Below are 14,948 nucleotides of genomic sequence, written 5' to 3'. Positions count from 1 at the left end.
AAGTAACTCAGGCATAATAAATGATAATCGTTTTCTCTCTTTGAAAGACACTAAAGACAGTATTTCCGTATTAGTTCACAGGCGTGCAGATGGCTTCTTCATATAATAGTATCTCCAGCATTAAAGTTGATCAAGAGGGAAATTATATGAGTGAAAATGTGTCAGAAAAATAGTAGTAAAATTCCTAGAATATATGATAATATTAATCTTAAGTAATGTATATTTAATATATTTTCTTTTAGGAAAAGCCACTGACCAAATCTCTGCAAAGAGGAGAAGACTCCCAGTTTGATCAAGTAAGAAACTTCAAATACTGCTTAATTTCTGTGATTTCCATTTCTCAGGCTATAAACTGAATACTTGGAAAGGAGTCTAACGTCCTTATAATGCTGACATGGCATACTACAAAAGCAAAATCTTTCAATGTATTTTAGTAGAATTATGAGTGCTCGGTCTAAAAGCCTTATTTTCCATGGTTTCCGAACTTAATGTTTTTGCCATAGGACTTACTGATTTTTTCAGCATATTGGACACGTGTATTCTTTCCTGTCTGTTTCACCTGATGGAGGTTCTGAAGCAAACTTTTCAACTTTTCAGAATATCTCATTTTTGAAACAGGCTCGTGGCCCCAGGTATTTCTTTTATGGAAGTTTATTTTTTGGTAAATAAAAGGGCCTACAGAATCGTTGTCATTGCCTTCTGTCTTATCAGTGTTTTTTGTATCTGTAGCTGTGACCCAGCACAACTTACGTGTATGTGGCGCTTCACATAGGCTGAGCCATCTCACTGTTTTTAAGCGTAAGCATAAATTCAGTTGTCAGGATTAATGCCTATATGTGACAAGGTAAATAGCAATTACAGAAAAATGGCAAGCAGAGAAAAAGAATTGAAAACTAAAATAGAATGTATATTATGAATTAATTTAATAAACATTTCATGAAATTTTATTTAATAAAATGAAATTTATACCTGGTAATCCATAAATGGATTATGTGAGGGAAGATGCACCAAGTATTAGAAAAAGCACAATGGTAATATATACACTTTTTACTGATTTTGTCAGAGAATTAATTGTTGTCAGCAGCCTGTTTCTTAGAAAAAATGAAGTATCTAGAAAAAATTCTTAAGTGAATAACCTGTTGATACAAAGCAAGATTAGGAACAGAAATACAGTTGTTAAAGAATTTAAGTTGCAGAAAAGATGCCAAAACTCCCTCCTAATAAAGAGGAGGACTAAACTCAAGGTGTATCTTAAATATCTAACCTCTTTGCTGCTCCACCATTCCTGCCTCAGCTCCTACCAACTGACCTTCCTGTTGTCATTGTCACCATTAGCTGGGACTGCCAGCACCACTGTGCTGCTGGTGGTGCCTGAAATACAGGGACAGAAATAGGAGAAGCAGCAGCAACAGAGACAACTTTGGAAGCAGCTGGGCAAATACCTCAAATTGTGGGTACCGTATTGATCAACTTAACTTTGGGGGAGAGGATAAGTATGGGTAGGTCTTCAGAACCTGTAATGAATTTAACTTGTTTTATTGTATTTTCTGGTGCATGGGATGTGTTGCACCAGAAGCAAAGGTGCCTGTGAGACCCTGGTGGCATTCACAAAGCCTTATTTGCTAATTTTAGCCTGACAAAATGAAGCTCCCTGGGTTCTTCTCTAGCTTCTTTCTGGGCAGAAGGAGTGTTCTCCAAGGGCAGTTCAAATCAGGAGCAATGGTAGGACTTATGCTTTGCCCTTGGGAGCTCCCTGCCCATCTCTTGCTAACAACAGAGAGAGTCAGCAGGGAAGCCAGCTCCTGTATGCTAAGCAGGCTGCTTTGTGAGTACCCCTGGCTGCCTAATGAAAATTTTTGTGGTATTTTTTACCTTAATTTCAGATTTTTACTTTTTTTCCCTTCCTATGGGAAAAGAGTCAGACATAAATAGGAAAGAATAACAAATTAAGCTGCCCATATGCAAACCCTGTGATAGTGTTTCTGCAGCGTGTTAAGCAAATACATAACTTTATGCATAATGGGTGGCCGTGATTTGATTAAATATTCATGCTTTGGCAAACTGTGGCCCCTTACAAGGATGAATTAGAAGATTTATGCCTCTTCTAGTTATTGCTGAGCAGTTAGAAGACTAAACGACATCAGTGAGATCAGAGAGAGAGAGAGAATGGTGAATGCTTTCTAGAGTGAAGCAATTGTGTATTTCTAACTGTAGCAACTGACCATGACTGTTGGGGTGGGGGGAAACAGATACAGACAGAAAACAGACAAAAGCAAATTTTTGCTGTACACGACAGTTATATACAATTCTAACTATGTATCTACATGTAGTCCTACCTGTCTACCTCTTTCTGGGGAGTTGGTAGAAAAGTATATAGCCGAGCTTGCTTTAGACTTCCTGTCAGAAGACTTTGTTGTCATTTGCTTGAAATTTTCCAAACAAACTCTCCAGGTTCAAATTTTCAAGCTAGCTGTCTGCCTCAGCCTGAGTTGTTGGCAACATTTCACTTTTCAGGAGTCACATTGCTTTACTCTTGAACAGTACAACCGTTTTGAGGTCTTCTAGTGCTTCATGATTGGAAGGTGGGACTTGAAATGTGCCAGACTGATGAGCTTACTCTCAAGAATGTGGGTCATACCTCTCAAAATCATCTTAATTTGGCTAAATTCAAGTCAGATTTTAATTGGAAAAAATGTAGTTCACACTAGAGATTTGTTAGAACTCAGCTAGAGTAGAGACAGTAAAACAGATCAAAGAATGTATTTTATAAATAAACTCAAATGTTTAAAGAGCATTTGGGAGGAAGGAAAACCAAGTTGATAATCCTTTGCTTCTGTCTTCCAGTTAAGGTGTGAAATGCTTTGGCATTTATTCCTGGAACACTCAAAAAGTCATTTAGCAAAAACAGGAAAGGCCATGCATGACATTCCAGACATTTTTAATACAGAAGTGAGGGAGGAAAAGAGGGAAAATCCCTATGAACAAGCATTTTGGAGAGGCATTTAATAATTTTGACTGTTGCAATTTTAAGGCTTCCAAAATGATACACTATCAAAGGAATGTAATTTTCATAGAGCCAATTCTTAAGACTTCATCAAAATTCTCTCTTTTTAATTTGAATTAAATTGATAGGTGAAATTAAAGTAACTAAGTCACTAGACATTTAAAAAGAATCCAAGCCACATCTTTTGTCGATAAATTAACAGGTAGCAAAAGTAAGGTATGACCTAGTTTAAAAACTGTATGTCTTTTGCAGGTCAGCTTCAGATGTGGAAAAAAACAGCCAATGCAAAGCTTTGCAATATCTTAAGATTGACAGAATGGAACTTTAGGTACTCTGAGTATTCCAGTTTAAAATTAACACTGAAGCCCCCAAATCTCTAGAAATGATGGAAAAATATTCTTTAGTTCCCCTAAACAGTTTTCTCGCTGGCTCACAGAGAACAAGCATTTTTTTGCCCATTCTGAAACACCATTTTTAGCAATGCAAGTTGCAATGGTGGTCATAGCTCCAGGGTCTAGGGACCCGATGGTGCAGAGGCATAGTTCAAGGGGTGGTTCTCATCAACACACTTTTTTTAATGCATAAGCATCCTGCAGCTACAGGAACGGGGTATTGAGCATCCATATCAGTGACCCTCGTTAGGCAGATGTCATGTTCTCGGTGATATCGTCTGGTGGGCTCTGTCTGGCTGCCAATTGCATCGCCCTCCACAAACTCAGAAGAGTATCTTGAGCAACACGTGAACTCCAAAGTAATCTTACTTACCCTGACATGCAAAACATCCCACTATTCTCCTTGCAAACTGGATTAATTACACTGACTATATTTTCCTTTCTATGTGTGCATATATGTAAAGAAAATATATACAGGGAAATATATACAGTTTTTATATATGGCTTTATATATTTATAATATATTTAAAGTCCTGTTTTTAAAATTCCTGATTAGACAACTCTAGGTGCCTACTGGGAAAGAGCACTACAGTTCCATCATTAATATGCTCTCTGTCACCAGTTACAGAAATGTTATTAAACGTAGTACTACTGAACTATGACTTAAGCTTCCTACTGCAGGAAATCATAAAGTTGCAATATATGAAAAGATCAAAAGCTAGGGTAAAAAACCATGATTACCCCAGAAAAGAGACTTATCCTCTCCCAAGGAAACATTTTTATTAGTCTTCTCTCAGCCCCTACTAATAATGTATATTCTGTTCTTGCCATAGTATATCAATGTTCTATGAATTGACCCTACTGGAAGCAGAAAAAGGGCACTGTTTAAGCCTGGACCAGCTTTATATTCTTCCATATAAAAATACAACATGAATGTTATGTTTTGGCCATACTTACACACTTCCATGGATGTGAATACTTAACAGCAGGACTGTTAGTTTTCATGTGAAACTGTCCGAATGAAGTGCCTGTTGTGATAGCTGCAGTATAAACTGCGTAAGTGTGCTCGTTTTAGTTATAATACTCTCTTCTTAGAAGTGCAGTAGATTAGAGAATGCAAACTGGAAAGCAGAAACATTTTATGTTTTACATACTTTTAGGAGACAGAAGTCAAAAATAGGTCAAGCTAAGAAGAGGAAAATAAAAATGTAATCCTAATAAAATGTGGAAACTACAAATATATGTAGATAAAATAAGACACTAGGCAAAATACTAATGGTCAAATGTCCCTTTTCCATAACAGCCTAAAGGTGGTGGATAATACGCTGATAATAATCTGCTCAGTCAGTATTCCCATCCTATATTATACTTTTTAGATACAGTATGTGAATAATCCCATCAGCATCATTAGTCTGTTTCTTTTCCCTAACAGGTGTATAACTGTAGTTGGCCCTCTTCATGTTTTTCCTTTCGTTGCCCGTTGTGCATTGTCCTTCTTCACTAACAAAGGGGCACATAATAGAGAAAGTATGAAAAATGGTACTGATGGGGCTACAGCAACAGCCGTTGGCCTCTGCCCAGAGATTCGGGTTGAAACAAGATGTAAAGAACTAAATCAGAAGGCAAAATTAAAGGTAGCACATTCAGAAATGAACTTGCAATGCACTAGAAATAAATGTGCTTTCATGTAAAATATTATCCTGGTAGTAAAATAGCTATAAGCATTGCAAATTTATAGGCAAGTAAGGTGAAATTACCCATCTACAAAAATTATGATGATGACTTGTGTTTTAACTCACACAGCCAAGGTCATAAATGAAAACTAGTGAGTCCAACTTAAGAGTTATCAGCTTTAACAATTTGCAGAGACATTTAACTTCCTAGACTTGTCAAAAAAATTGCTTAGAACAGAGGTGCAAATGAAATGACATTTTCATAAACACAAATGCCCTGTTTGCTCCTAATGTTATATTTTACAGTTTTTTTCATTAAAGTAGACTAATTTATAAATCATGTCCTTTGCAGAAAAAAATGAGGTGTGTCTCAAAGGGCCCAACAGCCAATATAGCATTTAGCTACTTTGATTAGAGTTTAGGGGAGTACATCTCTCCACCTGCACCCTACCGCATTCTAGAGTATTGGAAATAGGAATTTTATTAACTTTATCCCCTTAATTTTATATATTGGAGATGAAAACCTGATGTCTTACTGGAGTCCATGAGAGTTTTGCTGTTGATTTCAAGGAGCAAGGATTTCACTGCAGCTTTTATTTTTCTTGTACCTATGTTGCTTATAGTTATGGTTTTTGTTATAGACATGCACGAAGGGGAAGAAATGTTGAATGAAGGGAAAACATTATTCCATGGATGTGGGTATCACAACATCTATCCAACTCTGCTTTTGCATTGATAGAAAATGTAAAATATCTCTCCTAATGTAAATTATTTTGAATCTATGCAATTCAATTATTTTGAATCTGATTTAACTGTGCAAATGATAGACTTGCAAAAAATTAACTAACACTATGTAAAAATGAAATTCAGCCAATCTGCCTTATTAAAAAGGCAATAAAATGGAAATTTAACATGCTTTATAAAATGGATAGCGTATGAAAAATAAATAAAAGCCAGAGACAAAAAATTAATGATATTGCTGGAAGTTGAGTGCAGTTTTGAATTTATTTACTGTTAAAGAATATAGAAATTCATATTTGAAATATAAAAAATCAGCACTATTGATCTACTGTTAGTGTAAACATTTCTTATATTTATGTTTTGACAATATAACAAGACTTTTATGAGGGTGCATAAATGGTAGCAAACTATCTGGGCAGAATTTCATTTAATTTACCTTTGCATATTAGTCCAAAATAAATATTAAGCATTTACATAAAGTATAGTTAGTGCTCTGTGAACACAAGTTTTGAACAGCCCTGTACTTGTGCAGATTCCTTATCCTGAAGCTATACAGTAGGTAGTTCATTTGTGATGGAAGAACATGATCATTTGTACAACAAGGACATATTTGTACATCTGTGCACTCCCTTTCAGGAGCAGCACAGAGCTAGAATTCATCTCACTCCTGGATTTGCTTGCAATAAATGAAAGGGTTGAGTAACCAACACGCTGGCTAGACTTCCCTCCCTTCCTGTTCTCTAAGAGCCAGGTCTTTGCCCATTCCACCCTTCCTTCCTGTCTTAAAAGTGCAATGACAGAAAGATTAAAAAAGAAGTTATATTGACCTTTTATCCCTACTAAAGGCGCACACTGTAAATTCAGCTGAGAAAGTGTGGGAGGAGATTTAACAGGAGTCACTTAGACTTTTTATGGCGAGTGAAATAGTGTAGTTGAGATTTAGAGAACAGCATTGATACATGCTTCAGAGAATATGCAGAAAGATCTGATTGAAATGGCTTGCCACTTACAGTTAAATATTGTGATCTTTTAAAAGATACTTAGGTTTCAGCTATAAATTTTTTACTTACGAGCTTTTCATGATCTTAAAAATACATTCATTTCTCAGAAAACTCTTGTTGTCCTTCCTGGGTTTTATATTCTTCCCTAGCAAATCATGTTTCTTTACACCAAATAATTAACAAGTTAACTGTGCCAACTTCGAAAAAAGTTTTTGAAAATAATAGAGAAACGTCTAAGTTGAAACGTCTAAGTGTCCTCAGTTGGTAGGGGGTAGGAGTTTGCACTGACACTAGATGATTTATGTCTTCTAAGTGTTTAAGTGTCTTATGCTTGAAGGCTTTGATATAATTTGGCCTGGGCTGCTGTAATTCTTCAGGAAAGGCCTCCTGTCACTGCTGCAGGCAGTGCCTTCGTGCTATCTTCCACAGCAACTTATTCTACATTTCAGGTAATACAATATATTTAAAACACTGCATTGAAAACCTGTATACTTTCCTAAAGTAGTTCTTTTATAGAAACAGATTTTTTTTTTTTTTACAGATGCAATTGATACAGTTTTCTACTTTAATGCTCCCTGTTTAATTTTAAGCTGTAATACCTAACTACAGTCAAAATGATAATACTTTATCCTAAAAACATTTCATAAACTTTAGACCATGCATCACTGAATTAGTTAAGTTCTGAGGCTGAAAAACTGAAAACAGCAAAAGAGATCAATTATGTATATGAACTAGCTGTCATTCCAGAAAACTTGTCATTTAAGGCCTTGGTAGCGTCTGAAAATAGTATTTAAGGTGCTTGGTCTTCTAGCTTTACTCTTATCTTAGTCACAGACTTCACGTGAGCTTGATCTTGTATGAGACATTAGACTCTCCTGTTATTCTTCCACAAGCCTTTAAACATGCATGGCATTTTAAGTTCAAGCAGGTGGGTAAACCTGGCAAGAGTTAATGACATAATCAATGTACTTGACATGAAGTACATTTTTCAGCCCTTTGCTGCTGTTACTCAGCACTTTGCAGGATCAGGCCTTGCAGGATCTTGAAGCGGTCACAAATCTCTAGGTCAGTAATTCACTCCTGTTTTAAATAGATGTTATTCTCTTTTCCTAGAAAGTACTCAAATGCTATGGCCGTGAACATTCAGTTACAACACACATATAATCCTCTTGGATAATAATGGGTTTTTTTTAGCCTAGCTTTTGATCTTTTCATGTACTGCAACTGTATGGTTTCCTGCAATAGAAAGTTTAAGTCATAGTTCAGTTTAATGACATGTCTGTATTTGGTGAAATGTTAATATTGGTGGCTTGTTAATACCGAGTGAGCAGTAATGCTCTTTACCGGTATGCTACTAGAGCTGTTTGATCAGGAACTTTTAAAGAATGAGTTTTAACTAAATAATAAATATTTTATTTATTCATACACATAAAGATACATACAATAATAGTGAAAAGCATCTGTATGTTCACTTGGTTAAGATATTTCAGAGTTGGTGAGTTTTCTCAGTATATCACGAGCTTGAAGAGGGGCATCCATCTGTCAGATACAACCCATAAGAGAGTATATCTGGTCCATACATTTCCTTTCCTTATATCATGTTCAAACTCCATGGCTGTCAACAGTATGTAACAAACAAATAAAAGTTCCCTGGTATGTTATAATAGATAGAAATAGGTATAATACATAGTTTTAATGCATTTTAGTATCATCACTGGAAAGACATGCTATTGAAATGCAGCACATTACATTTCTGCTTATGTTTTAACAGGAAAATCAGAATATTAATTCACTGCTCGTGGCACACATTTAGGACTTTGGAGAAGAGATGAAACTAAGAAAGAACATATCTAACTGTTGAATGCGTTAGAAGAGGAAGTCTGAACACCATTTGATTTGTTGTATTTTCCCCCTAGGTAATAAGCTCAATGAGCTCCCTTTCAGAATATTGCCTACCCTCTATTCTGCGCACTTTGTTTGATTGGTATAAAAGACAAAATGGCATAGAAGATGAATCTCATGAGTACAGACCAAGAACGAGCACTAAATCCAAAAGGTATAATTTTTAATATGTATACATGCATTATTGATAGATTCGAAGGTAAAATGTATTACATTTCACCAGTCATCTTTTGTAGCATTCTAGTTGTTTGAATGTTATTCTCACCTTTTTCTGCATGTTTCAGGAACTCTGCTCTCAGCTTTACATAGATGGAGTGCAGCAAGCACTATTTAAAATTATGCTCCTATTAGTTCAAATATTGGTTCTGACTGCCATTTTGGATGCTGTAATGTAATTTGAATAGTGACTTCTATAAACTGTGTCTATCTATCTGCTTTACTCTTGTGAGCAGGCAGTAATTCTCTGACACTTGGAAGGATTTATTTTATTAGATGCAGCGTTCTGCTTAGTCACAGAATTTCATACACACCTGTTCTCCGTCCAGAAAACTCTAGATCAGTTCAAGAGCTTTACAAAGCTTTACTTAGCTCTTAAAACAAACAAGCAAACAAAAATAAAAAGCCAAAAGCAAATGTCTTGATCTCTTCCCACATCAGTGATTCTTCAGTGCTGAGGCAGCAAATTGAGCTTGGCTTATACTGAGGTCTGAGTGTTTACTACAAGTATATTTTTTTAACCTCCATTTTCTCTGAATGCTTTGGTATTACCTTTTCACACTTCTAACAAAACAGCATGAGAATCAACAGTGGCAGACCTGGTGTTTGGAAACACATTGGCAATTCCTTACATTAGGATCCCAATCCAGCAAGGCAATAGCCACTGGAATGAAAGGCTAGGAACTATTTTTAGGTATCTACAAGGTAGGTGTCTACCTGAATCAGACTCTTCAGGCTCTCTTTATGGTCATTGGAAGTCAATTAGATGATTGCTTTTGAATGGGATGAATCCTTGCCTTAAAGTGCCTCTTTCTCTCCATTGACCATTACAGGAGCCTGTTATAGAGAGACCAGCTCAGATACAGATATCTTCAGGAACACCAGCCAGAATCTAGTTGAAAGTCAGCTTAGCAGTGTAATGGGGCCACTCTGTTAATTAGTGTTACAAAAAGAGCCTATAACCAGCTGTTTCTCAGGTTATGTGAAACGAAAACCCAAAATGAAAATACTTTATTCTATCATTGATCAAGCAGAGCTCTTAAGTATATGCTTAATTATAAGCACATGAGTACAGCTGAAATCAATGAAGTACTCATGTGTGTAAGAATTGTGCTGGATCTATTGTTTACTCAGAAGTCTTGCTTAAATCAGTGGTAGCTTTGCCTCGGTGAGGCTGCAGGACTGGCCCTTTAAGCTTTTATTTTACAAAAAGAAGTATTCATTTCATGTCATGTTTGCAATGTACTTTGAAACTCTGAGCAGGTGATCCAAATAGATATTACTTGTATTGTAAGCTACTTATTCCTCTGTATTGCTAGGCACCAGGAATGCATTTTAACATCTTACAAATGATGCCAAAGTTAAAAAATAACACTAGAACAGTTTTTAAAAGACTATGTAGTTAGTTTATGAATCCTCAACCACTACTTTTTATAGCAGTTTTCAAATCCAACGTGTCTAAATTTGAATTTGATAGCACAAAATATTTTACTCTGTTTGCCTCCAAAATGTAATTGAGGACTGTCTAAACAGTGCCATCAGCAGTGAAATTGAAATATAATATCAATTTGTTAGAATACAGAATCAGAATTTTCTTGTTTTGGCGTTTTTTTTTCCTGAAAGAGTACTGTGTAGATCTTAAGCTGGAAAAAATCAAGGGGAGAAATGAAGAGTGGCATTTCAACATCTGAAAATTGATGAATGTAACAAGTTGGATTTGTTCTATTTTCTCATATTTTATGAGCATATCAATACATTACTCTTTTAAATGCTGGACTACAGTTTGAAAAGTAAAATACAATCCACTGCCATCTATGTATGTTAACTGAAGAAGGCATATAATATGAATTATGGCACATCTCATAGACATTGTGTTTCTTGTTTTGATTTTGCAGTGATGAACAGCAGAGGGACTATTTAATGGAAAGAAGAGATCTGGCTATTGATTTTATTTTTTCCTTAGTATTAATAGAAGTTTTGAAACAGGTATGGAGTAAGTCATAAATAATGGAAATTACTGAGTATTTTGTCTTACAACTTAATTTCAAGACTCTTACTTGTTTCTGCTGCCACCTTAAAGAGCGTAATAAAAACATGAGCCCTGGCCTGCCTGTTTGTTTATTGTTGTTCTTTCTTGCACATATAGGTAGGTAGGATACATAGAATTCTGTGTTCATACAGATTTCACTTTGCCAAGTTTTTGGAGCTGAACTATTTATCCTCAACTAAGTAAACTTTAAATGGCTAGCTCATTTCAGGTATTTCATTAGCTAGCTGCTACCTACTTCAGCTGGTAAAATATTTGTGTAGGGAAGATAGCCAGGAGTAATACTAGCACTAGTATATGCAGCTTAAAGTTTAATATATGTATACCAGTTATGTTTTATTTTGTATTTTCAGATTCCTCTCCATCCTGTAATAGACAGTTTGGTACATGATGTTATTAACCTGGCTTTCAAGCACTTTAAATATAAAGAAGGGTAAGGCTCTTTTTCATACCAAAATGCTATGCAAGAAATAGTTGCTGAATTGTTTACTTGTAGTGGTTTAAGCAGCCTGCTTTCCCAGCCATCTGACAAACACAATTTTCTTATTTCATGCCAGGTACCTTGGTCCTAACACTGGAAATATGCATATTGTTGCAGATTTGTATGCAGAAGTGATAGGTGTTCTAGCTCAAGCAAAGTAAGTATAATTTAATACCTTACCTAAAGAAAATCTGAGAATTTATACTTGGTCAGCATGTGGATATTCTGATTTTCTCACTTTCTTAAAAGAAGTGTGCCAGTAAATTTCAATTCATTGGCCCTTTGTTCACTCAGACGTTCTAGAGCAGAGAAACCGAGGGAAAATCGCAGGCTTTCTCCATCTAGTCAAGTGATTCTGAATAAATTCAACCAGACCGCAACAGCATTGTTCTTCTTGTCTCATTGATGGCATCTGTGGAAAGCCCCAAGGGTTGAAGAGACCTATTTCAATTAATCTTTTTTCTGTATGCTATTTTTTCTCTTAATATATCAAATCTAAAAATGGACATACTCCATTGCAGCGACATTTTAAAAACTCTTAGCAGTTAGTTCATTTTAGACCTTAATACAACTGCTTCTGAATCCCTCTTCCTTTTTTTTTGCTGTAGATGGTACAATAATGACATATAACACATTATAGAGTTGAATCTTAAATTTTGAATCAGGAAGCAGATAGATGACGAAACTCATATATCCAATATAACATCTCATCATGTACTTACAACACAAAGCAATCGGACGGGTGAAATCCACTGCCTGTGTCAAGAATCTCACTCTCCTGACTGTGTGGTGTTGGTGACAGTGAGTCTGCTGTATCAAACCAAGCAACTTAGCCAAGCTAGGTTTTTTAGCCAGTAGCCATGGAGTTCATGGAAATCACACAACTTTCACATACTTCAGCTAAGGCCTTACCTGGGCTTCTAAATTTGCTTCGTCAAAGTGAACTCGTGAGTTAACCTCTGGATCTGGAGCTTCAAGCTGACTGCAAAATACAGACGGTGCCTGTTCTCTACTCCAGGATGTCATAATCATTAAGGGAAAGGATGCTAGGAAACTGGGTTACCTGGTGAAACAGATGAGATTCTTTTCTTGATACAGCAAAAAATCCCTAGAACCAGATGAAGCATTAATATTTGAAACGCTAGGTTGTTTTCCAGAGCTGAAACTGGGTGTCCTCTGATGGAGCTCAGTCCAGTACATATGAACAGTTACGCTTGCTCTCTCTATGGAAGTAGGAGATAATTTTTTTTTCTCCTCCAATTCTGAAGGGCCTGGCTGAGATGTTCCTACCTGTATAAGTTTTTCCTCCTGCCAACCTACTTCTTCCAACTCTGGTGTGTTCCCTATCAGAGGTGGTAACAATGCATTATCTGCTACACCTGCCCCTGAAAATGACAGTCTTTTCATTTTGTCTCAGCAGAGACAGGAGGTCCTGTTGGCTGACTTTTTTAGATGGTTTTTTTGATGGATAGTGCCTCAAAAGACATCAAAACAAGGGCACAAACCCTTCCCCTGCAGTTGTACCTAATGCTTAAGTGACACTGCAGTGGCTACTAGGAAAAACTGAAGGCTGGACTGCCTATGTGAATATGTTTATGGTTAGCATTTAAGCATTTGCTTTTGAAAATATTGTAGGTACTTTAAACAAGTCTTTCATCCTGAATTTTCAAAAAACATGTGATGGGTTATTTTAGTGATGCTGTTAGCTCATGCATAAAAAAGGAGCATGGTAAGAAAATAAGCGGAAAGATACAGTTATTCACAGGGACTAAGATCAGGCTGTACACCTTTTTATTTTCCTGAGTTTATTGTATTTGGGAAGTAGCTCACTCATACCATGAGGAGAAAGAGAAGCACTTTTCCAACAACCCATGCTGTCAACCTGACCTAATGTTTATGTGCACCAGCAAAATCATCTTTATTCATATTTGACTGTAACAAAGCCGGAAGTTAACAACAGTGTTCCAAATGAGGAACGAGTGAAAAAATACTGGAAATATGAGAGGGAATTACTGAGGACTGTGCTAATATGTAAACGTCACATAAGAGTAAATCTATTCACATTGACTATATGATATTTCACAACCAAAGTTGAATCTTTTTTACATTTTTCCCCATTTATGTACCTTACAATATGTTTCAAATCAATTATACTGCTTTGTAACTAACAAATACGATTTCATAGATTTCCTGCTGTAAAGAAGAAATTCATGGCTGAGTTAAAAGAGCTACGACATAAAGAACAAAGCCCATATGTGGTTCAAAGTATTATCAGTCTCATAATGGGAATGAAATTCTTTCGCATTAAAATGTATCCTGTGGAGGACTTTGAAGCTTCTCTTCAGTTTATGCAGGTAAAATTGTTAAGTACAGAACTGTGATTTTCAGACCTCTTAGACTGAGCTCCTCTTCATCTTTTCTGTAATACTTTGGAAAACTTCCCAGATATCATTCCCACATAAATATACGTACAACTACTTTCCTCTTGCTCTGAACCTCAGCATGACAGTCTCCATTCTCCTGAGTATATCACTGCCTACTAACTTCTCATCAGTCTTACACCCCAAGTCCACATACCCTGCCCTCCAACAGAAAGAGATTTGGTTCTGTAAACCCCCTGGCAACCTGCAGCCCTGTGACGTGGCCTAGCAGTCCCCCCTCAGCTGCACACAGCCTCCAAAGTAAATGTTCCACTTGTTCCACTCTTGACATAGTTGCCAGAGAGGAAAGAAACTTCTTCTGGAGAAAGACACAGAGGAAGAAACAAAGAAATGAGGAGGGAAGAAACAAAAGCTGGCTGGAATTTCCTTTGGATTTGTTGTCTCCTTCCACCATCCCTTCACCCCCCCCCCCCGCAAGGGGTGCGTTCTGCACCCACCCAGTTTGAGAACCAGTAATACAGAGCTTAGTCTGTCATGAATGCTTTAAACTAACAAATTACATTGTTTTGTAAAAGGAAAGAAAATCCTCTATATTTAAACGTTTTTACAATTCCACATTTCTAGTTAGTTATATGATGGGCCCCATTCCCATTAGCATGCTTATTTAGCCCAACTTGTTTTCCCTTCTGTCTTCTTGGGTTCTCTGTCATGGCTGCTGGGTATGTACACAGTCATCCACTGCTAAAATGAATGTTTTAGATAAACCTCTGTGTTAAGTTCAGCTTATTGATGCCTTTTACTTAGTGAAAAATAACCATATTCAATGTTAGATGCCCACAAGTAAAGATTTGACACTGGAATACAAATGCACATGCATACAGATACACACAGCCATGTCTGTAAAGCCTAAGTAGGAATCAGGTAATATTTTAATTTTCCAATATGCTTTAAAACATATTTAACAACATAGGAACAGCTCGTTATTCTTCTTACCTTGAAGCAGCAAGTCCACATTAGTACCGTTTCAGTAAATGAATATACATTTTCTTCTGTGTTAACTTCATATAAGTTATTCAGAGCTGGCAATATCAAAGTAGTGTGTGTTCAGTG

General features: G+C 36.4%; 1 protein-coding gene across 7 annotated transcripts in view; it reads left to right on the top strand.

Moving 5' to 3' along the window:
- Window positions 1–14,948, top strand: part of FRY (FRY microtubule binding protein) — a 261,215-nt gene that overhangs the window by 132,221 nt on the left and 114,046 nt on the right. For all 7 annotated transcript variants that reach the window (XM_068930110.1, XM_068930115.1, XM_068930112.1 and 4 more), the window contains 6 exons: window positions 243–296; window positions 8,728–8,867; window positions 10,825–10,915; window positions 11,330–11,409; window positions 11,534–11,614; window positions 13,643–13,811. In XM_068930110.1, the coding sequence (XP_068786211.1) occupies window positions 243–296; window positions 8,728–8,867; window positions 10,825–10,915; window positions 11,330–11,409; window positions 11,534–11,614; window positions 13,643–13,811 (615 nt within the window). The remainder of the gene's footprint in view (window positions 1–242; window positions 297–8,727; window positions 8,868–10,824; window positions 10,916–11,329; window positions 11,410–11,533; window positions 11,615–13,642; window positions 13,812–14,948) is intronic.

The sequence above is a fragment of the Struthio camelus genome, chromosome 1 (genome assembly GCF_040807025.1).
Source record: "Struthio camelus isolate bStrCam1 chromosome 1, bStrCam1.hap1, whole genome shotgun sequence".
Lineage (NCBI taxonomy): Eukaryota > Metazoa > Chordata > Aves > Struthioniformes > Struthionidae > Struthio > Struthio camelus.
The sequence above is the reverse complement of the archived record's forward strand: the minus strand, read 5'-3'. Positions and strand labels throughout refer to the sequence as shown.